Source organism: Drosophila rhopaloa, unplaced genomic scaffold (assembly GCF_018152115.1).
Source record: "Drosophila rhopaloa isolate 14029-0021.01 unplaced genomic scaffold, ASM1815211v1 contig_163, whole genome shotgun sequence".
Lineage (NCBI taxonomy): Eukaryota > Metazoa > Arthropoda > Insecta > Diptera > Drosophilidae > Drosophila > Drosophila rhopaloa.
In genome coordinates, this window is record NW_025335043.1 from 7719427 (window position 1) to 7742654 (window position 23228).

The 23228-nt window shown below is 41.1% G+C and overlaps 2 protein-coding genes across 3 annotated transcripts; both read left to right on the forward strand.

Annotated features, from left to right (window-relative positions):
* Positions 1-410: 410 nt before the first annotated feature.
* On the forward strand, positions 411-6974 carry LOC108053272 (otoferlin). Of its 2 annotated transcripts, none has more exons than XM_017135874.2 (14): positions 411-649; positions 705-1063; positions 1121-1244; positions 1308-1485; positions 1902-2350; positions 2415-3667; positions 3719-3890; positions 3944-5150; positions 5227-5363; positions 5720-5901; positions 6013-6133; positions 6244-6534; positions 6588-6688; positions 6797-6974. In XM_017135874.2, the coding sequence occupies exons 1-14, from the start codon at positions 470-472 to the stop codon at positions 6972-6974; spliced, it is 4932 nt and encodes a 1643-aa protein (XP_016991363.2). In that variant the 5' UTR covers positions 411-469. The 2 variants fall into 2 exon arrangements, with proteins under 2 accessions (XP_016991363.2, XP_016991364.2); XM_017135875.2 differs by having other exon boundaries at positions 1121-1223; positions 1287-1485.
* Positions 6975-10841: 3867 nt separating this feature from the next.
* Positions 10842-23171, forward strand: LOC108053290 (transient receptor potential cation channel subfamily A member 1). Its single transcript, XM_044457667.1, is given in 18 exon segments — positions 10842-10976; positions 11809-11964; positions 13341-13402; positions 13404-13494; positions 14513-14669; positions 14727-14817; positions 14885-15080; positions 15420-15527; positions 16404-16592; positions 17329-17557; positions 19598-20178; positions 20243-20557; positions 20655-20765; positions 21264-21484; positions 21544-22021; positions 22073-22235; positions 22293-22565; positions 22629-23171. Coding segments are annotated over 18 exon segments (3852 nt in total). The 3' UTR covers positions 22925-23171.
* Positions 23172-23228: the final 57 nt, after the last annotated feature.

Sequence of the window (23228 nt, forward strand, 5' to 3'; positions counted from 1 at the left end):
AAAGTTGTATTTTTGAAAAAAAATTTTATATTTTTATTTATCAACACTCATTTTCTATTTATTTAAAGTTTGTTTACTATATCGAATTTATTAAATGAAATTTACCTTTTTTTGTATATTTAAAAAAAGCTTATGATAAAGAAACTTTAAGGCTATAGAAATCAAATAGATTTGGGGACTAAATTAATACAAAATTAACAATTTTTAAGACGTTTCATTAGTTTATAATATAAAGGAAATATAGAGTATGGAAAGAGTTAAAAACCGATCTGATTGGAAGAAAATATCTTGTCAACTTCAAAAAGTTTAAAAAAAATTGTAGTTTATGCTAAGGTGAACGAACCAAGCCATGAGCCTTTGCTCAATCAAAGACCTAAAAAACCGCTGCACTTGTTTTCCACTCAAATTCCGAGCCGACTTTGAAAATGCCTATCCCCGAACCCTGTTCCCCAGTCGAGTTGGACAGATAATGAGCTACATGGAGGACTGTTTTGCAGGGGCTCCGCAGGAGTTTCTCATCTGCATCACCGTCCACAAGGCCGTACAAGTTGGAGTGACCTCTGGGGACTTGTACGTGAGGATTAGTCTGGACAAAATGGCTAAGAGTACCAAGACTTTTCCCAACACCGAGAATCCCTTCTTCAATGAGGTGCGTTATGACTGAAATTATATATACCCTTAAGCAATTAAATACCCTTCTTTAGTATTTTGTCTTTGAGTTTCACTGCACCTTAACCGAACTTCTGCGACTGACGATCCTTTTCGAGTTGAAGAAGCACATGACCTACAAGAAAAACGTTTTGGTTGCCGAGTTGTTGGTGGATCTACACAGTGTGTGGAACCAGTCCAATCATGGCTATTTCAAAAAGTGGGGTCGCCTGGAGGCGCCCATTGGAGAAACCCAATCCCTGGAGGCTACCACACAATCTCACGGCTATTTGCAACTCGACCTGGCCATTGTATCCCAGCACAGCACGGTAATCAGTGGACTCAGGTCCGAGGAGCAGGACAGCCAAAACATGAACAAGTGGACGGTGGACCATGATTACGACGACATCGAGAAGTAAGATGGTATATATTATATACATCTGATTTACCTCTTATTTGCAAATACCCCTAGGAATCTTTTAACAAATGCGAACTCGTTCGCTCCAAGCAACATCCGCTACTTTATCGCCTTCTACCGGGGTTTCTTCACCAGGCAGAGCAACTACATGATTCAAGTATCGTTCGCCGGCTTCAATGTATCTGGCGCCCGGCATTGACTTGTGTTTCCGTTTCTAAAGTACAGATTCCATCCTTTCAAGGGCAAAACGCCGGTGGCCAGGAACACGACAACGCCTGTGTGGAACCACGAGATCAACTTCGCCTGGATGTATCCTTCGGTGGCACAGCGATTCCTCATCCTCATTTTTGCCTACGAGCATCTGCAGTGGAAGTGCGTGGCGGAGTTCGAAGTGTCCCTTGAGGAGATCGCCTTCAAGGGTAAGTCATCATAAAAGCCATCATCCTCCGCGAGGATATTATAACTAGCAAGAAAATGGGTTAACAAATTAATCATCGTTAAAAACAAATTTAAATACAGATTTTAAGAGAATCGTACCACAAATCTTAAGAGGTATGCCACTTTGGAATCGGCTTAAATTTGGTTAAGTTATAAACTCCAAAAATCAAACTTTGGGTCACCTTTTTAGAAGTTAGTGTGGAAAATGTGCTTATCACTTTTGACTGACATTATAATACCCTCTGCAAGGTTCAAAAAATGAAATAAAGTTTAATAAGATTTAAAGATAAGTGGTAATGGGGCTAAAAAAGAACTAATCACAAATACCATCTTAAGGTTAATTTCTGTTCTAAGTGGTCTGAAATTTAAATCTATATATAATATATATATTTTTTAGGAAGCCCTTCTCTGGGACCGACCTACCTTCATCTGTATGATCCCGTCAATCCGATGATCTATGTGGGCCGCCTGCTAATTGAACTTCGTTCTGAGATTTTGAAAGAATCGCAACCCACCCACACGTTGGCTTCCAAAACAGTGCCTGGCTTGGATGAAACACGTTTCTGGCACGACGAAGTCTACTTGGTTGAGTTTCTCCCACTAATGGGTCAACACATCCACACAACTGCCACCGCATACAAGATCTCAGCGAGATTAGCGGAGCACAGCTCTAATGTGGTGGAGGGACTGCTAAGGACTCCTTTGGGACGCTCTCAATCCGCCATTCATTCACGGAGCTTCCGCCGTGAGTCTCCCTTTCGCTCCTGCATGTTTCGTGTCCGTTTGCCGGATAATCGAGCCAAGTATGAGAGTGATTTCTTTATGCTGGATATAGCCAACTATATGGTAATGACTTTCATACTACCTATGTTCATTATCTACGCTTATAAGATTTTTCTCTGTATTTTAGCGCTCTGAACTAGAAATCTTTAAGATTTTCCAGTTGAAACATCCTCTCCAGGAAGAAGAGCAGGCCAAGTGCCTAAAGGCGATATTGGGTAATATTCTGAACAGGATCAAGGAGGGTCTAGACGCCCACCGTTTCGATCACGATGTTCAGCCACAACGCACCACCTGGGACTTCAACCGGCAGCTCTACCTCCTCGATTATTTCGCCAAGCTGCCGCAGGAACTGCATCAACTAAAACAGAAACTGCGCAGTTGTTTCCTGGAGCACCTGGATGCCTCCATTGCGGATGTGGTTAATGAGCTGCAGCGACTGGTGGCTGAAATCGGAGGTCTTTCTAGTATGGCGCGCACGCAGGACGAGTGGCCGGAATTGGTCCTCTCCTTGAGTGCAGGTGGAAAAGATTTGGGAGTTTGTCGGCTAAACGCCAAGCTCTTTTTACATTTGCAAAATCCGGATGCCGATCTGCAGCAGGAGACACTTTGCTGGCGATTAAAGAGCTTCTCCTTCAAGTCCTCAAATTGTACGCATACATGTCCCAATTGTGGTTGCACAACGGCCATAGTTTTGGGATGCCTATCCATCGTTGTGGAACGCGAGCGAAAGGAGTTTCTCTCTGCAATCAGAGAAGATTGGACCAGCATCGAGCCCATGATGTGGCAACCAAGTTCTGCACAGACGCATTTCCTCTGCCATGTTTACGTTCATCAGGCTAAAGTTCGTCCTGGGGGTGAAAAGAAGAACGTCTGTGATTCCCATCTGCGGATCCTGTTTGCCGGGCAGGCATGTGAAACGTATACATCTCCTGGAACCCTCTCGCCCATTTGGAATGCTGTGATCACCTTTAATTTTGTGTCTTTCCCTGGAAGTGTTAATCTATATTTAAAGAATCCTCCCCTTCTCTCATTGGAGTTCTACAACACAGAACGAAGTCTACCAGATGATCTTGTGGGCATGGGCAGTGTGGCAGTGAGTGTGATCAGCGAAGATCTGGCCACCGACTCCAGTTGGGACGAGGCAGGTGGACTAGGCTGGTCCAAGAATCTCACTCAAAAGTTGCAAAGGTTGAAGCACTTAACTCCACCTCCTTTAAAATGGGTTCCAGTGGCCAGAAAGGGTTATGTTCAAGCAGAGGTTTTAATGTCGGCGGAACTGATTGAGATCTCCATGGATCCCAGTAGTCAGGATATAAAGAAGGACCCAATACTTGCCACGGGAATTCCAGTGGCCATCAGGCCCAATATGCAGAACTTTGTGTAAGTTTGGGATATATTACTTTTTAACAGCCTACTTAATTTATGTTATAGCCTTGAGGTTTTCTTCGTGGGCCTGCGCAACTACTCCAAAAGCAGCATGAGTTCTGCGGGTAAGCGGAAGATTAAGGTGATGATGGGTGACTTGGTTTTGTCCAGTGGACCCTCCACTGCGCGGATCCGCAATTGCATTAACTTTCTGGTGGCCTATGCATCGGGTGTGGTTGTAAGTTAACACTGCAGGACATAGTCTCATTCTCATTATCTTTCCGCCACTAGAGCCTACCTGATCAGCAGGATTACTGGCCAGCGATCATAGCCACTGATGTACTGCTTTCCGGTTTCAGCAGTGAATCCATTTTGGGAGCTGCTCTTATACCTAATTCCTCGAGCTTCCTGCAACGCGATAGGACCCTAAAGTGTGTGCCCAAAAAGGAGCAGTCTTCCCGAGATGATTCCACAACGGTGAGTGTGGATGAGGACGATGAGGATACCGAACTGGAGTGGGAAGAGGAAGTGGCCAAACCCACCAGGATCAACAGCTGGTGGATGCGATTCGTATTCGCTCTGGGACTGCGACCCGCGGCCTATGCCAATCGCCAGGCTTTGCGGTACAATGGTGACCTCGATGACTCCGATGCGGTCGAAGAACGTGAGTTCACCTGGTGGACCAAGTTCTACAACTCAATGTACTGGAGTGCGGCGGAGATGAGCCACGAGCACAAGCATCGCCTGGTCATCTACCACGAAGAACTGGAAAAACAGGCCCAATTTGGTTACCTTCAGGATTGGGCTGTGCCTGTCCAATTGGTTCATGGGGTAAAGTTTAAAAAACAGGCTCCTCCCAAAGAGGATGTCTATGCCACCCTGAAGCTGCAACTCAAGTTGACCCCTTGTCAGTGCCCAGAACTCGAGGATTTTGGAGGTGGTGGCGACATGGTTCGACCCATGGCAAATCCAATACATCCCCGATATCAGTCCACCCTCCAGTCATTAAGTGAGATTATAAAACTAACAGTACGAGTTTATATAGTGCAGGGTGTCCAGATCCGTCCTCGAGATCTGAAGGGCGACTCCGATTGCTATGTAAAGCTCTTCTTGGGCGACAAGACGGTGTCGGATCGGGCCCACTTTGCACCCAACCATAGTAACCCGGTTTTCGGACGCCTATTTGAATTGGAGGCTACGCTACCAGGAGATCATATGCTGCAGATTATAGTGTATGATCATGATAAGATCAAGGACGAAGTGATCGGGCAGACAAACATCGATCTGGAGGATCGCTGGAGGACAAGACATCGAGCCACAGTGGGTTTGGCCAACGAGTATACACGAAGCGGCTATAACCACTGGCATGACCTGAAGTTACCCTCGGAAATCCTAATAGATCTCTGCCAAAGAAGAGGTATTCAGCCTCCCTTCTATTATGGCAATGTGATTGAAGTAGACGGAGTGCTTTTCGGTGATGAGACTGTCATTTCGAAGGGTAAGTTACTCCTGACCTTATTAACAGAGATGAGTCCGTTCTTAATTTCAGACGAGGTGTTCTTTCTTAATTTCAGATGAGGAGCTCCAAGAACGACTTAGTCTAGCCGTGCTTAAGAATATGGAAAAATTGCCTTCCTTCGGCTACAAACTGGTTCCCGAGCATGTGGAGACCCGCTCTCTTTGTCGAGATGATTTTCCGAACGTCGAACAGGTAAATTACGGCACGAAGTTTATTAAAAAGGAGTTCAAAGTTCAGTCAATTATCTGTCTAGACTAACTCAATATAATTAGTCATCAATCATCGTTCAAAATATCTAAAAATAGAAAATTACCATAAAGGCTAAAATTAGTTGTGATAAAAAAGGTCTAGCCAGCCATTATCAAAGTTGGCCACCTAATGTATGTATGATAAATAAACATGTTTTCGGTTTTATCAAGTATAATCAATTAAGATTAATAATAAGCTTACTAATTTCAAAACAGAACTGATGAACAATTGCTTAAAGTCTAATAATGATTTACCTGATATGCTAATGGCTTACTGCTTAAATGTAACCCATTCTACAGGGTAAACTCCAGATGTGGATCGAGCTGTTTGAGGCGAACATCTATGTGCCCAATCCTATCGACATAACCCCGGTGCCGCCTGCGGAATTCGAGGTGCGTGTTGTGGTCAAGAATCTGAGTGGAATCCAGGCGGGCGACAAAAACATTTTCGGCAAACTAATGAGCGACATTTACGTGATAGGGTAAGTGGGTCGTGGGTGGTGGGTGGTTGGGGGAGGCTTATTACCAGTGGTTTACAAGCGGATCCGCGTAAACGATATGCAATTACCAACGTTTTTCTCGATATTTTGCAGATGGTGCGAGGATGAGGACAAGCGCCAATCGACCGATATCCATTACCGCTCATTTGCTGGCGATGCGGCATTTAATTGGCGCTTGGTCTTCGGCATGAAGTATTCCCCCAACGAGGACCTGGTAAGCCTTGACCCTCCTAATTGGTCGTGGTAAACAATACACCAGCTTCAAGCAACTTATTAATTATTCATCTGGCTCCCGTTTCCTTTTGCTTTAATTATATTTTACAGATGGTTATTCGGCGAAAGTCTGGGCTGCTGGAGGAGATTGAGTTCAAGAAGCCCCCGGTTATCTATCTGCAGGTTTGGGACAAGGATGTCCTGTCCAAGGACGAATACCTGGCCGCCCTCGATCTGAACCTCTCCAATATGCCCGCACCTTATCCGAATGTCCATCTTTGTAAGCCGTATCCCAAAAAGAGGAAACGCATCAATCTATTCAAGCGCAAGGTCATAACCGGTTGGTTTCCGCTGCAAAGTAATGCACATCCTTCGCAAACCTCCCAAGCTAAAGTTAACAATGTAAGTGGTGATGGGTTTACCAGTGCATTGTTATTTTTGACCTCCGTTTTCAGGGAAAAATGCAGCTAAATATTGAAATCTGCTCTGATGTGGAGGCCGCCAACAGACCGGCGGGTCGAGGACAGGACCCACCGATGGCCTTGGAGCCTCCCTAGTAAGCCATCTTTCCTCAATAAAAATAAATTGATACTTTAGTTCGTCCAGAAAATAGTAATCATATTTTTGGAGCGTTCCATTTAATTCTATTTAATTTAACCTTTAGCAGGCCGGACACCTCCTTTAACCCACTGGCGCATCCTTGCAAGTCCTTTCGGCTCATCCTTTGGCCCGTCATCAGGAAATATGTCCTGTGGACTTTACTTATATTGATCGTTATCCTGGGACTGGTACTCTTCTTTTCTAATTTGCCCGGCAAGCTCATGGCAATTCCACTTGAGTGAGGAGTTTTTGTTTATGTTTTGTTTGTTTCTATATTTATGTTGTTCGCTTAATTGAATTTCCTTTTCATTTTTATGGTATTTCAATAAATTGGCTTGTTGTTTATTCTTCTTGCTACTCCGTCACTAAAAAAGTAATTAATTGAAATGACTAATAGCCGGGGGAAATGGCGATAATAGCGACTAAGTTTTAACCCCTCAGAAACAGGTTAGCCTTTATTACGACGATGGTGTGTTATTGGAGTTCTTACATATATAAGGAATTAAGGATTTCAGGAGATTAGAAAAGTGTGTATAAAGTTCTTATGTATATTTTTGATTGTTCTAGTACCTTTATCAAACTTTTAAAATAATGTTTTATTTTACAATAATATTTACAGATACCATAATCGTTTTTAGGCGTTCATAAAATCAGACAAATAAGATTAAATGCATTTTCCATATTACCATTCTTCTTTATCATTCTTTAGTATATTTTTCTTGATTTAATTTTTCTAAAGATATAATTTTCTTTTTCCAGTTCTATTTAAATCTGGATGCTATTAGTTCTCAATTAATATCTGCTATCTGCGTCCGACTTGATTGACCAGCTTTTTCCGTCTTTAACTTCAGTTAGAAGCCCTTTAAATCATCCAGAACTATCCTAGAGCTATTGGACTATTTCACCATGTGGGTGTCAAAATGGCAATTCGCTATTTGTTGAACGTTCATGTGTGCATATGGTATCTGTATCGGTTCGATTTGGTCGGGGTGCTAATGTGTTAATGGCGACAGTCGCGACGAAAGGAGACGAGAGTGACGAAAGGCTGTTAGAACGCTTATCAGGACCGCCCCGAACTGGTCTAAACCGTTCTGACCGGAAAACTTACAGGGCCCAAAGGCTGCCACGTTCAGTTGGTGTCCAGCTATCGGAGCTGACGGTTCGCAAATCTCCCAGCGGGAAACTCTCCCAGGAATAACTAGTCCCTTGCAGTCAGCAGCCAACTATTTCCCGTCAAAGGTGCTAATTTATTTTTATACCCTTGCAGAGGGTATTATAATTTTGGTCAGAAGTTTGTAACGCAGTGAAGGAGACGTTTCCGACCCCATAAAGTATATATATTCTTGATCAGGATCAATAGGGGAGTCGATATAGCCATGTCCGTCTGTCCGTCTGTCCGTCTGTCCGTCTGTTTCAATACCGTTTGTGAGCTCAGTTTAAAAGCTAGCGATCTGAAACTTTCACACGCGTCCTAAAACATATGTACGCAGATCAAGTTTGAAAATCGCCCCGATCGGACGTCTATATCCTATAGCTCCCATAGGAACAATCGGATATATCTAGCAAAAATTGATGATATTTCGCGCAGTGTAAAAGCTATTGACATGAATTTTTCCAAATCGTATTTTTTTATGCATACCTTGATCAGGGTAAAAGCGCGTGGCAATCGGACGTCTATATCCTATAGCTCCCATAGGAAAAATAGGGTAAAATCGGTCCAAATTTTATGTTTTTCAGAATATTTCGCGCTGTGTAAAAGCTATTGCTATACATTTTTTCAAATCGTATTTTTTTATACATTCCTTCATCAAGGTGAAAGCGCGTGCTGATCGGACGTCTATATCCTATAGCTCCCATAGGAACAATCGGATATAACTTTCAAGAATGGAAAATATTTTGTGCAGTGTAAAAGCTATTAACATAAATCTTTCCAAATCTTATTTTTTTATGCATACCTTGATCAGGGTAAAAGCGCTTGGCGATCGGACGTCTATATCCTATAGCTCCCATAGGAACAATAGGGTGAAATCGGTTAAAATTTAATGATTTTTAGGATATTTCGCACAGTATATAAGCAATTGACATGAATCTTTCCAAATCGTATTTTTTTATGCATACCTTGATTATGATAAAAGCACGTGACGATCGGACGTCTATATCCTACAGCTCCCATAGGAACAACAGGGTGAAATAGGTCCAAATTTGATGATTTTCTGAATTTTTCGCGTAGTGTGTAAGCTACTGACATAAATTTTTCCAAGTCTTATTTATTTACGCATATCTTGATTAGGGTAAAAGCGCTTGCCGATCGGACATCTATTTCTTATAGCTTCCGTAGGAAAAATAGTTAAAGGCTGCGAAAGTATCCCTATTTTTCTATTTTTATATGACATTTTTGCAGTATAAAAGCAATTGACATTAAACGATGAAAATCTAGTTTATTTATGTATACCTTATTCCTTTGGCTACTTTTTCAGTTTTAGCAATTTCGGCAAAGTCTGCAAGGGTATTAAAACTTCGGCTTGCCGAAGTTAGCTTCCGTCCTCGTTATAATTAAAGTGCCTGCCGTCCATCATGAATGTGAAAGTTTGAACTTTACTTGGCTATAATTTCTTTAGTTCATCCCTTTTGGCGTCGCAGGAATCGGCGAGTCCTTGCTCGCGTTTTTGTAGTGCTTCCTCCACGTCGCAGGAACGGATCGGCAGTGAAACATATGGCAAGCAGCCTTAAATGCGGTTAAACTCAGTGCGAAAATACCCGGACAATTCCTGCTGTTGCCGCAGTTGTGCCTGCTCCGTGTGCTCCGCTCTAGTCTTGGTGGAAATCAAAATCAAGTTTAAGTTCTTTAAATTCAAAGTCGATTGAAGATGTAAGTTATTCCCTTCCGCTGCCCCCCGTGGAATATTTCAAACGCTGATCGAGTGAGAACATCTGCGGAACATCAAGTATTTCGAGGAAAATTAAGGTGAGATTTTGTTTTTTATTTTATAGATCGCTTCGTTTTAAAATTATTTTAAAAGATAAATTAATTCTAAAGAGCAAAGAGATTTATTCTCTCTTAATTATTTTGAAACTGATACTATCTAATGGTTTCTTTGTTAGCTAAAAACTTGAACAATTCTTTAGAAACCTGTATAAAAGTGCCAAAAAAAAGAGAGTATTTTACAGAAAACCGTATAGCCTGACCCAAAGTAACCCCTTAAAATGGCTTCTTAATTAAGGAATGTATGTACCCGACTGACGGCCGATGTTTGTCCTAATATTTGCCGACCATCACCACTTAGACTAATCGAGTGCCTGAATTTCGTCAACTCATCCACCTAGCCGTGGAAATAATCAGAGCATTGTCTATCCTAAAGGGGCAGTGACTTCAATTTCATTAGTGCGAAATCGAGGCCTCAAATCGTCCGATGGATATCGCTGTAATGTAATTAGGAGTTACTAATTCAACTAGAAATTTCCGCGCACTTCGACAAGGCTTGCAGTTCGAATCCTTAGTTCGGCGAAAACGGTACAAAATGAGGCTGGAGGAAGTGGAGTAAGTCGGGATTTAGTGGGGCTTGGCATTATGCAAATTGCTTGAAAGTGAGTGGCGAAAATAAACAAGCCATTAATTAGACACTTTCAGTTAATGGGCTGGCGGAACGGCGTCCCGGGCTTGATTCCCTCGGGCAGAAGTTATAAAAGGGAGAATGACAAACGGCCATTGACCAGCTAGCCATTGTATACATTATATGTACATATACATATACGCACAGTGCGTATAAATGGGCCAGGGGTTATACCTCTCAGTTAGCCCTAGTTGCAGTCACTGTTTCGTTCTGGTCCGACACGGTCCTCTCCGTTAATCGTCCTCGGGCTTATCACTATTATCTGGCGATATCATGTGACAGGCGGGTTATCTAAATTGGTTTGCTGTCGGTTTACGCGTACACAAACCGTTTAGGCAAATCAATATCTAATTAGCCCACTGATTGTGCCGAACGGGTCGAATGATGTGTGACAAATTGCGAAATACCGCCGAGGTACTAACCAACATGTACAGTCGCGATCAGCGGCCCTTTACGATTACAGCAGCAGCCACGGACCGGCAGTCGAGCGGTACCGCGATGCCCAAGCTCTACAACGGCGTCTACAGCGGCCAGTGCGGCGCCCTCTCGCCCCCCGACCTCATGGAGGCCCAGCCCAAGCTGCTGCCCAAGCCGCGCAGCAACAGCAGTGGCAGCACCGGGCGCAACAGCAAGGTGAGTGTCCAAAATTTTCAATTTTTCATACAAATATAAACGGAGTAGGATAACTAATAGTATTTTAAATAAATATCGTACCTAGACAGTAACACTTATCCGTTCAAATAGGGTTACTTTAAGTACCAACTTCTTGAATAACTGTTTAAGTATTAATTTGAAGAAAATTTTTACATTAACAATAGTTATTAACTCAATAATTGGAAAAAATGGTTTGATACATTTTGGTTTAATATATAGTAAACTACATATATAGTATTTGAAAAGGTATGTATACGCCAGGACTAATTTAAACCACAGCTTAAGCTATTTTTAAAATATGTTAAAAGCAATAGTTTTAAAAATTCAAGTGCCAACTTATATTTTCTTAGTATTTTATAAAAAACAAAGTACATAAATATGTTTTTCTGTTTTTAAACACCAAAAATATTCATAAAGGCACATTTCTTTAAGATTTTTGTGACTATAAATAACAATTTTAAGCTTCTTTGAAAAAAACTCTTTCAGAATTTTCTAATTGGTTAAGTGCCAACTTATATTTTTTTAGTAATTTGTAAAAAAACAAAGTACCTAAATAAATTTCCTGTTTTTAGACACCACAAATATTTAAAAAGGCATATTTCTTTAAGATTTTTGGGACTGTAAATAACAATTCAAAGCTTCTTAAAAAAACTCTTCCAGAATTTTCTAATTGGTTAAGTAAACAGTATTGCATTCAACGGATTTCTCACAAAATCGTATAAAAAAGTGTACCCACCATTTTATAATTTTATACAAAACTAATGTTTTTTATAAAGTGAAGATTAATGACACTATTGACATCTTTTCGCAGTATTGGATATTCTCGATGATAATCGAGCGCAGCGCTGGTCCCAAGCGCCTGGAAATCGATGGCGATGATGCGGACACGCCGCTGGAGGCCATCCTGCCAGCCGAACCGCCGGCGGAGGTCTGCCTTTTGCGTGACAGCCCCTTCAGGATTTTGCGGGTGAGTTGATCGGGAAGGGGTAAATGCAGGTGGGGGGCAGCAATTCTCCAAATTGAAGAACTGTGGCGATTCCCCAAGCGAGACCTATGATAAATGCTTCCCGATTGAATCCTAGCTTCGGGCTTCGAATATTCGAGAATCGTTAAACGAAGCTTGAACGAGTCAGAACTGATGCAAAAATAAAATCTCAATTACTTGGTTGTATAGATAGTTTAATTAAATTAATTTTCTATTTAGACTGATTATTAGTTACTGGTATAAAAGTCTTTGCTACCCAAAGAAGATGTTCTAAATTAGTTATAGTAACCAATCACAAAAAATGACCATCAACAGTACTGACAGAGACCCTTTTAACGCAACAAGTCCTTTTAACTAGTAGAAATTTATTGAAATTGAAACCAAAGTTGACGGGCGAATTGAATGAAACTCACGAAGCACATCCTTCTGAAAGGACCTCTGCCACACGCACACGAAGCTGCTGCCTGTTGGCTATAAAAGCAGGAATGTTTGGTCTGAGATTTCAGTCATTCGGCGGCTCTTCCTGCGTGGACCTAACCTTCTATTTCCTCCGGATATTTACCCTCCATTGCGCTTACCAAAAATCCTGTTTACTTGGCAAGAAAATTGGTGTCACAATTTAATTTGTGACATTTATTGCGGTTGCCTAACTCAATAACGACTTATGGAATAAAAGTGAAACAATTTATTTGGACAATTTATTTAAAAAACAATATAAATTATGAGCAAATTTGGACATATAAAATATTTTTTTATATCGCAGTGACAAGTGAAAAGGACTTTAAATAATATAAATACATTAACAAATATATAAGACATTTTAAAAACTGTCAATATTATAATACTTCTTTAAAACACCGTTCAGTGCAGACAAGAAATATTAGTTTTAAAAAAAAAGAAAACCTATGTTTCTGTAAACGACACAACCAATTATATATTTAATAGTTTAAAAGTATAAACAGATTTGCAATTAAAAACGAATCCAAATCAAAGCTGACAGTTGTCGTAATTAAAATAGTTGTTTTTTTTTTTGATTACCGCAATTAAATTTAGTTTCAATGTCAATGGAAATCAAAACGAACCGAGTGAATGAATCAGAGCTGATTTCATAGAGCGAACGAAGGCATATGCTAATCACATCAGAAAAGGAACAAGTTGTGGTAACTGATTGCAAAACGTAATCCTATTGGATGTCCGTTGGAATTAAAAACAGCAGCAAATCAAAGCAGTTTCAAGGACCAACAGCTGCATATGGAAATTATATAAAAAAAATACATAAGACAAGGTCCCAGAAACTTCTGGTGAACTCTTAAGACAACAAGAGTTAATCTGCTAAATAAACTTTAATGTAATTAAAGTCGACGATGACAACGGGTGACAAGGAGACCCCGAAGCGTGAGGATTTTACTAGTTTTCCGCGAGTCAATGGCACCTGTTAACCTACCCAAAATGTGGGCACGCATACTGCGGATGTCCTCAGCGCCAAAGATACAAATCGTTGACTATCTAGAGGTAAAACTACTGGCCGGAAAAGTCATTCAATTAGTAAAGAGCTCTGAGGGGTTACGCGTTTCCCTTTTTAAAGTGATTCGCAGAGGCTTTGTTCTTGGACATTTCTTCGAAAGGATGTCCAAAACAATCTTTGTAAAATTTGTAACATTTTTTGTATCGAAGAAAAGGGAAAAAGAAATAAGACAATCAAATTACTCAGTCGCCGGAAGGCGTTAATGTTTAAAACTGTATTGACATTTTGCAGTGGAGAAATGTTATGTACTTTCTTTGCTTCGGACTTGGAAAGGCAAACAAAATGTACTTAGAGAAAATAGAGAAAATAACGAACCTTACTTTTGTCTTGCTTTTTCCAGTTCAGAAAAAATATTAAATATTTAATTAACATTGAAATCAGATATAATATCTTTTTTAAAACATTTTAGATTGCTTTGATATTAGGGGAGAGACATGTAGGTCGAGACACACGCTTTGCGATTGCTCTGCCATTTAGTCATTAAATTATTGAATTTCCCCATTAATATACTTTTATGAAAAGTGCCGAAAAAATGTGCCTAAAAAGTGCAAGTAAGTTTGCCAATTTAAAAAAATATGAAAAGCTTGTTGTTAAGTCACTCAGTTTTTTGGATATTATTTATTGTTCGTAATTATACAAACTTGATTAGTCTTAAAATTATTCTTTTTTTATTTTAGTAATTAAACAGAACTAAAACTTTTTTCTAATATTATATCTTTTTACTGTTTTGTTTCTGAAAAAAGTTGGAAAAAAATAGTTTCTTGTTAGTCGACTGTGTTAGAAAAAATCTGGTTCGAGATTGGCTTATTACTCTTTTGTTTAAAGTTAGGGGATCAACAATCATTATATTTTAAAAAAATTAGAAGGGAAATTCTATCGAAATATCTTTAAATGGAATAAATAAAATAAATACGAACCTTTTTTCTCAGTGCTGGTAGAGTAAACAGAGCTCAGGGTTTAATTGAAGCAGCTACAAACTATAAGACACCTGTTCTTCCGTTTCAGGCGGCTGAGTCCGGAAACCTTGACGACTTCAAGCGCCTTTTCATGGCGGACAACTCGCGCATCGCTTTAAAGGATGGAAAAGGACGCACGGCAGCTCATCAGGCGGCGGCCCGTAATCGGGTTAACATTTTGCGGTATATTCGCGACCAGAATGGCGGTAAGTGGGTGGAAATTAACCATTAGGGGGCCACGTGCTATCAAGTGTGATTTACAGACTTTAACGCGAAGGATAATGCTGGGAATACCCCGCTTCACATTGCCGTCGAGTGCGATGCCTACGAGGCCCTAGACTATCTGCTGTCCATGTAAGTAGCTTTGCCATGGTTGATTTAGCCTGATTATGATGGAATTCGTTCCTGGAAATGATTGCAGTCCAGTGGATACGGGTGTATTGAACGAGAAGAAGCAGGCCCCCGTGCACCTGGCCACGGAGCTGAACAAGGTCAAATCACTGAGGGTCATGGGTCAGTACCGGAATGTCATCGACATCCAACAGGGCGGGGAGCATGGAAGGACCGCTCTGCATCTGGCCGCCATTTACGATCACGAGGAGTGCGCTCGCATCCTGGTAAGTGGTGTGAGTCCTTGCCATTCGTTCCATGTAATTATTTTTATTTTTAGCCTTACTTTGGTATTCACTCATGCATTTTATTTGCATTGGTTTGATTTATAATCAACCATTAATCAACATTGCTCATCCCTTATCACCTTCTCGAAAAACACATTCATCCGTATAAAAGTTTAATTTATCATAGAGAACCAAAATGAAAAGGTCGGTATCCTCAGTAGAACATTGTTTTGCCTGCTTCTATATATTAGGCCCAATATTCAAGGGTGTGTGTAGTGTGCTAGCATATTTAATAAGACACATTCATATTTGTTTACTATAACTCATCGTATCTTCCAGATAACTGAGTTCGATGCATGCCCGCGTAAGCCCTGTAACAATGGTTATTATCCCATACACGAAGCGGCCAAGAATGCCAGCTCCAAGACAATGGAGGTCTTTTTCCAGGCAAGTTTCTCATTTCCATTTCCCATTCATATCTTTGTTGCATGCAATCGTTCAGTCAACCAATAACTATGTCATCTCATCCGCCTTTGATCTTATTGTGCAACTTATTCCCAAAGGATTTCGAACCGATTTGCTTGATTCCTTTTATTTAACCTTACCCCTGACCTTTCGTGCACTTTCCTTGGTTCCGATTTTATTTTTATTTCCCTTGCTCCTTGATTGAAGTTGCGTATACGAAGCGTTGACTGCGTCCTCTTTAAAAAGTATCAATTTTGTTTTGGGTCACTCGTACAGAAGATGGACAAAAAGGAAAACATGTCTTTCCCAAAATGTCTTTCCCAAAAGTTTAAGCTACAAAAATATCAAATGTTGAAAAAATCTGGCTGGGTCGGTCATTGACTTCGGATAATGGGGCATTTTCAGGCTATGGAAAAACTAAACATTTCCTGAGGCTAAAACCAAATATTTAAGATGTTGATACATTTTATTAATTCGTGTTTGTGTTTATCTTTAAATTTGTTGTGTTTATTAATATCCAATCAAAAAATCTTTTTTAATATCGTAAAATTTGGGTAATGAACACACTTTTAATTTATATTTTTAAATTCTAGTAGTTATTGTTTTTATTTATGCGTTTTAGGCATTACTCCACTATTATTAAATTAAAGACTTTTAAACATTTAAGTTAATTATTACTAAAATTAAACTTAGCACACTGTACTAATTTTGTTCTCTACCTACTATTTTCCAAGCTGACTTTTTTGGATGATAACGTGAACGTTGACTAAACATATTTAATTAATTATATTTTTTTCCAGAGAAATCTCAGCAGGTATTTCCTCTGCTAATCTCGTTATTTATCTTAACTTCTTGCAGTGGGGCGAGCAGCGCGGTTGCACTCGCGAGGAGATGATATCCTTCTACGATTCGGAGGGCAACGTGCCACTCCATTCGGCGGTGCATGGCGGGGACATCAAGGCGGTGGAGCTGTGCCTCAAGTCCGGGGCCAAGATATCCACGCAGCAACACGATCTGTCGACGCCAGTACACCTGGCCTGTGCCCAGGTGAGGAAATGGTGTCGATGTCCCTGGGAAATCCTTCAGCGGCGGTTAACTGACAGGAAGCCAAGAACTTAACCCTCTACTGCATAAACATATTTCCAAGGAAGAAACAAAATGTTCCTTTTATGTGGACTATTTTTTGTTTGGGCTTATAGATTAGGGTTACAAAATACAAGCCATATATAACTTTGAACTCTTTAAAAACAAATATATGTATACATATACATTATATATATATATTTCGATATCAATTTGAAGCTATTTAAAATAAAAAAAAACAATTTTGCTTTTGGTGATATGCGTGAACAAAACTCATGGAACCACAAAGTAGCTTTATTCATTATTTTTAAAAAGGTCGATAACAATCAACATCCCGTAAATACCGTTCCAACAAACAACAAAAATTGATTATAAAAGCCATATAGGGCGCTGTAGGCGGTAGAGTGTTAACAAATCTCATATTTCTACAGAGAGTAAAGCAAACACGGCATTCTTGGTCAGTAAACGAAGGAAAATCAGCGTTTAAGCATCTCCATGGGACTTTGGAAAGTGTCGGTGTGGTTTCCTTTCCTTTCGACTCGTGTCCTGGGCTGACTTTAATTTGACAAATTCTTATGCAAATTCACTAAGACGAACGTGACTTTGCCGCTGACAAAACAAATCAGACCGTGAAATACATTCTACGGGTGAATGAATCCGACATGGGTTTCCATTTCCGCTTCTTGTTTTGTATTTTCAGGGAGCCATTGACATCGTGAAGTTGATGTTCGAGATGCAGCCGATGGAGAAGCGACTCTGCCTGAGCTGCACGGATGTGCAGAAGATGACTCCGCTGCACTGCGCCTCCATGTTCGATCACCCGGACATCGTGTCCTATCTGGTGGCCGAAGGAGCGGACATCAATGCCCTGGACAAGGAGCACCGCTCACCGCTGCTCCTGGCTGCCTCGCGCAGCGGTTGGAAAACAGGTGAGTCCTGCAACCCATGACCCTTTCTCCTTGTATCCATTTATAATTAGTCCCAGAAATTGTATTAAAGTTCTTTCATTTGATAACTGTTTTTTGTCGTTGATCTGATGAGGCATTTGTTTAGTGAAATTAAAATTTCAGTCTTATAAAAGTTCTCCTTGATTTGGACGAAATACGTATTGTTGTTCAATTAAACGTTGATCAAATTTTTGACCCATTTTCACGTTAGTTATTTCTTATTTTCCGATGTCTTGTAATAGAGTGACTCAAAATTGGACTTCTAGATTCCATAACTTAACCAAATTTAATCCGATTCCAAAGTGGCATACCTCTAAAGACTTGTGATTCGATCCTCTAAAAATTTGCATTCAAAATTTTCAATTTAGCTTTGATCAAATTTTTGATCCATTTTCATGTTAGTTATTTCTTATTTTCCGATGTCTTGTAATAGAGTGACCCAAAATTGGACTTCTAGAGTCCATAACTTTACAAAATTTAATCCGATTCCAAAGTGGCATACCTCTAAAGACTTGTGATTCGATCCTCTAAAAATTTGCATTCAAAGTTTTCAATTTAACGTTGATCAAATTTTTGATCCATTTTCATGTTAGTTATTTCTTATTTTCCGATGTCTTGTAATAGAGTGACTCAAAATTGGACTTCTAGAGTCCATAACTTTACCAAATTTAATCCGATTCCAAAGTGGCATACCTCTAAAGACTTGTGGTTCGATCCTCTAAAAATCTGCATTTTTGATTTAGCTTTGATCAAATTTTTGACCCATTTTCATGTTAGTTATTTCTTATTTTCCGATGTCTTGTAATAGAGTTACCCAAAATTGGACTTCTAGAGTCCATAACATTACCAAATTTAATCCGATTCCAAAGTGGCATACCTCTAAAGACTTGTGATTCGATCCTCTAAAAATCTGCATTCAAAATTTTCAATTTAGCTTTGATCAAATTTTTGACTCATTTTCATGTTAGTTATTTCTTATTTTCCGATGTCTTGTAATAGAGTGACTCAAAATTGGACTTCTAGAGTCCATAACTTTACCAAATTTAATCCGATTCCAAAGTGGCATACCTCTAAAGACTTGTGATTCGATCCTCTAAAAATCTGCATTCAAAATTTTCAATTTAGCTTTGATCAAATTTTTGGCCCATTTTCATGTTAGTTATTTCTTATTTTCCGATGTCTTTTAATAGAGTGACTCAAAATTGGACTTCTAGATTCCATAACTTAACCAAATTTAATCCGATTCCAAAGTGGCATACCTCTAAAGACTTGTGATTCGATCCTCTAAAAATTTGCATTCAAAATTTTCAATTTAGCTTTGATCAAATTTTTGACCCATTTTCATGTTAGTTATTTCTTATTTTCCGATGTCTTTTAATAGAGTGACTCAAAATTGGACTTCTAGATTCCATAACTTAACCAAATTTAATCCGATTCCAAAGTGGCATACCTCTAAAGACTTGTGATTCGATCCTCTAAAAATTTGCATTCAAAATTTTCAATTTAGCTTTGATCAAATTTTTGACCCATTTTCATGTTAGTTATTTCTTATTTTCCGATGTCTTTTAATAGAGTGACTCAAAATTGGACTTCTAGATTCCATAACTTAACCAAATTTAATCCGATTCCAAAGTGGCATACCTCTAAAGACTTGTGATTCGATCCTCTAAAAATTTGCATTCAAAATTTTCAATTTAGCTTTGATCAAATTTTTGACCCATTTTCATGTTAGTTATTTCTTATTTTCCGATGTCTTGTAATAGAGTGACCCAAAATTGGACTTCTAGAGTCCATAACTTTACCAAACTTAATCCAATTCCAAAGCAGCATACCTCTAAAAACTTGTGATTCGATCCTCTAAAAATTTGCATTCAAAATTTTCAATTTAGCTTTGATCAAATTTTTGACCCACTTCTAGAGTCCATAACTTTACCAAACTTAATCCAATTCCAAAGCAGCATACCTCTAAAAACTTGTAATTATTGTTGCTATATATTTTCCGCTTTACATTTTTGTTAACAGTGCACCTCTTGATTCGCCTGGGGGCATGCATCAGTGTCAAGGACGCCGCCGCCCGCAACGTGCTGCACTTCGTCATCATGAATGGAGGGCGGCTGACGGACTTCGCGGAGCAGGTGGCCAATTGCCAGACGCATGCCCAGTTGAAGTTGCTGCTCAACGAGAAGGACAGCATGGGCTGTTCGCCGCTGCACTACGCCAGTCGGGATGGGCACATCCGGTCGCTGGAGAACCTAATCCGGCTGGGCGCCTGCATCAACCTGAAGAACAACAACAACGAGAGTCCACTGCACTTTGCCGCTCGCTACGGGCGGTACAACACGGTACGCCAGCTCCTGGATTCCGAGAAAGGATCATTTATCATCAACGAAAGTGACGGAGCGGGCATGACTCCGCTGCACATATCCTCGCAGCAAGGACATACGCGTGTGGTGCAACTGCTGCTCAATCGAGGTGCCCTGCTCCATCGGGATCATACCGGCCGTAATCCTCTCCAGCTGGCGGCCATGTCCGGTTACACTGAGACCATCGAGTTGCTGCACTCGGTGCACTCTCATCTGCTTGATCAGGTGGACAAGGATGGGGTGAGTGGATATACATAGCTCTGGGTTACTTCCCATACTATAACTGATGGGTTAATCCCTACAGAACACCGCCTTGCACCTGGCCACCATGGAGAATAAGCCCCATGCAATCTCCGTGCTGATGTCGATGGGCTGTAAACTGGTCTACAATGTCCTGGACATGAGCGCCATCGACTATGCCATCTACTACAAGTACCCGGAGGCGGCCCTGGCCATGGTGACCCACGAGGAGCGGGCCAACGAGGTGATGGCCCTGCGCTCGGACAAGCATCCCTGCGTGACCCTGGCCCTGATCGCCTCCATGCCCAAGGTATTCGAGGCGGTGCAGGACAAGTGCATCACGAAGGCCAACTGCAAGAAGGACTCGAAGAGTTTCTACGTAAGTGTGCCGTTTTCCCAGGGTGGTCCAAATCCTCATCTCATTCCATCGAAGCTAATTGATTTCTATTCGCTATCATCGACTTTATCGTAACCAGATCAAGTACTCTTTCGCATTCTTGCAATGCCCCTTTATGTTTGCCAAGATTGACGAGAAAACCGGAGAGTCAATCACGACCGCAAGTCCCATTCCGTTGCCGGCTTTGAATGTAAGCGGAACCTGGAATCCTTCCCAGATCTGTTGCATGCTTGTTTCGGTGTTGCTTTTCCTGCCCCCACCTTATAACTATATTATTTTGGGGGTTCAATCGTTTGAAAGGGTTACAGATTCAGGGCCAGCGGGTGTATCATGATCCATAGTTCATCATAATGGTCAACAGAACAACCTCTATAAACATTACTTGGTTACCATCCAGATAAAATATTCGTTTTGGCCATACCAAAAGACACCCGAACAGATCGAGGCCAAGCGCGAAGAGTTCAATGATCCCAAGTGGCGACCCGCGCCTTTGGCCGTGGTGAACGTGAGTGTCCCGAACTCTCTTAAAGATCACAGAGCTCTGCAATTGTGTATCGTCCCCAAAAAAAAACTAACCCACTAACCGACTCACTGTACCTGGCTTTTGTATCCTGTATGTTGTGTGCGTGTTTATCCTTTAAAAGTCAGCTCATTTCTAAGATATATGTTTCCTTACGATCTCGGTTAGACCATGGTCACTCATGGCAGGGTGGAGCTGCTGGCCCATCCGCTCAGCCAGAAGTATCTGCAGATGAAGTGGAACTCGTACGGGAAGTACTTTCACCTGGCCAACCTGTTGATCTACTCGATATTCCTGGTCTTTGTGACCATCTATTCCTCGCTGATGATGAACAATATCGAATTAAGGGCTGGAGATAACAAAACGACGAGTCAGTACTGCAATATGGGGTGAGTTTTTATTTCTTAATGATATATATTGAAGCTCATAATAAAACCTTATCTTTAAGCTGGGAACAATTGACCATGAATCTCTCCCAGAATCCTGCGGTGGCATCCCAGATTCGTTTGGATTCCTGTCAAGAGCGGATTAACCGAACCACGGCAATACTTTTCTGCGCGGTGGTGATCGTGGTCTATATACTGCTCAATTCGATGCGGGAACTAATACAGATCTATCAGCAAAAATTACACTACCTTCTGGAGACGGTGAACATTATATCCTGGGTCCTGTACATCTCGGCTTTGGTGATGGTAGCGCCGGCTTTTCAGCCAGATGGAGCCATCAATACGATCCATTATTCGGCGGCATCGATCGCCGTGTTCTTGTCCTGGTTCCGACTGCTTTTGTTCCTCCAGCGATTCGATCAAGTTGGCATCTATGTGGTCATGTTCTTGGAGATCCTGCAGACGCTCATCAAGGTGCTGATGGTATTCTCCATACTGATCATTGCTTTTGGCCTGGCTTTCTATATACTACTCTCAAAGGTGGGTTGTTATTATTGGGTTTCTTAATATGTATTGATTATTTTCCTTCAGATTATTGACCCCCAACCGAACCACTTGTCCTTCTCCAACATACCCATGTCCTTGCTGCGAACCTTTTCGATGATGCTGGGCGAGCTGGACTTTGTGGGCACCTATGTGAACACCTACTATCGTGACCAGTTGAAGGTGCCCATGACCTCCTTCTTGATTTTGAGTAAGTAATACTCTCCCTATTAACTATTTAATGGGTAATCTAATTCAATAATGTCAGGTGTCTTTATGATCCTCATGCCCATTCTCCTGATGAACTTGCTCATCGGTTTGGCCGTCGGCGATATTGAGTCAGTGCGTCGCAATGCCCAGCTGAAGCGGCTGGCCATGCAGGTGGTGCTCCACACGGAGCTGGAAAGGAAGCTGCCCCACGTCTGGCTCCAGCGAGTGGACAAAATGGAGCTCATCGAGTATCCCAACGAGGCCAAATGCAAGCTCGGTCTCTGCGATTTTATCCTGCGCAAGTGGTTCTCGAATCCGTTCACCGAGGATTGTAAGTTAACTGGAAAGAGATTTGGTATGAGAGCCAATCAATACTCCTTCTACTCCCATGCAGCCTCCATGGACGCCATATCCTTTGACAACAATGACGACTACATCAATACGGAATTGGAGCGGCAGAGGCGCAAGTTGCGGGACATAAGCCGCATGTTGGAACAGCAGCATCATCTGGTGCGGCTCATCGTCCAGAAGATGGAGATCAAGACGGAGGCGGACGACGTGGATGAGGGTATATCGCCGAACGAGCTACGCTCCGTTGTGGGCCTAAGATCGGCGGGCGGAAATCGATGGAATTCACCGCGGATCCGGAACAAACTACGGGCCGCCTTGAGCTTCAACAAGAGCATGTAGATCCTGTCAATCGACGGGACTCGGCTATATAACTATATATGTGTATTGTCCCCCGTAGTAAAATTGCACGTATCTGAACTTATATCTATTTGTGTGTAAAATGTTGTGCCACAGTGAAGTGGATCGTGTGTGTGCATGTGAAGATTGTATTGTTTGAGGTCCTAAAAGGAATTGTACAACGAATTTATAGGCAAGGATCATGGGCTGTTCTCGTAACTTACACAAGCTGTGGCTTTCAACAGATCTATTGTAGTTTTAAATGCAATTTGCAAAAATTATGCTTTGTTATTTGGATGTCTTTTAA

What these genes read in the sequence shown, in the direction of transcription:
- LOC108053272 (XM_017135874.2), top strand. Translation starts at nt 470, where the DNA reads ATGAGCTACATGGAGGACTGTTTTGCAGGGGCTCCGCAGGAGTTTCTC. An exon ending in GATTACGACGACATCGAGAA is followed by an intron (nt 1,064 to 1,120) that starts GTAAGATGGTAT and finishes AAATACCCCTAG; the next exon opens with GAATCTTTTAACAAATGCGA. An exon ending in CCCAATATGCAGAACTTTGT is followed by an intron (nt 3,668 to 3,718) that starts GTAAGTTTGGGA and finishes TTTATGTTATAG; the next exon opens with CCTTGAGGTTTTCTTCGTGG.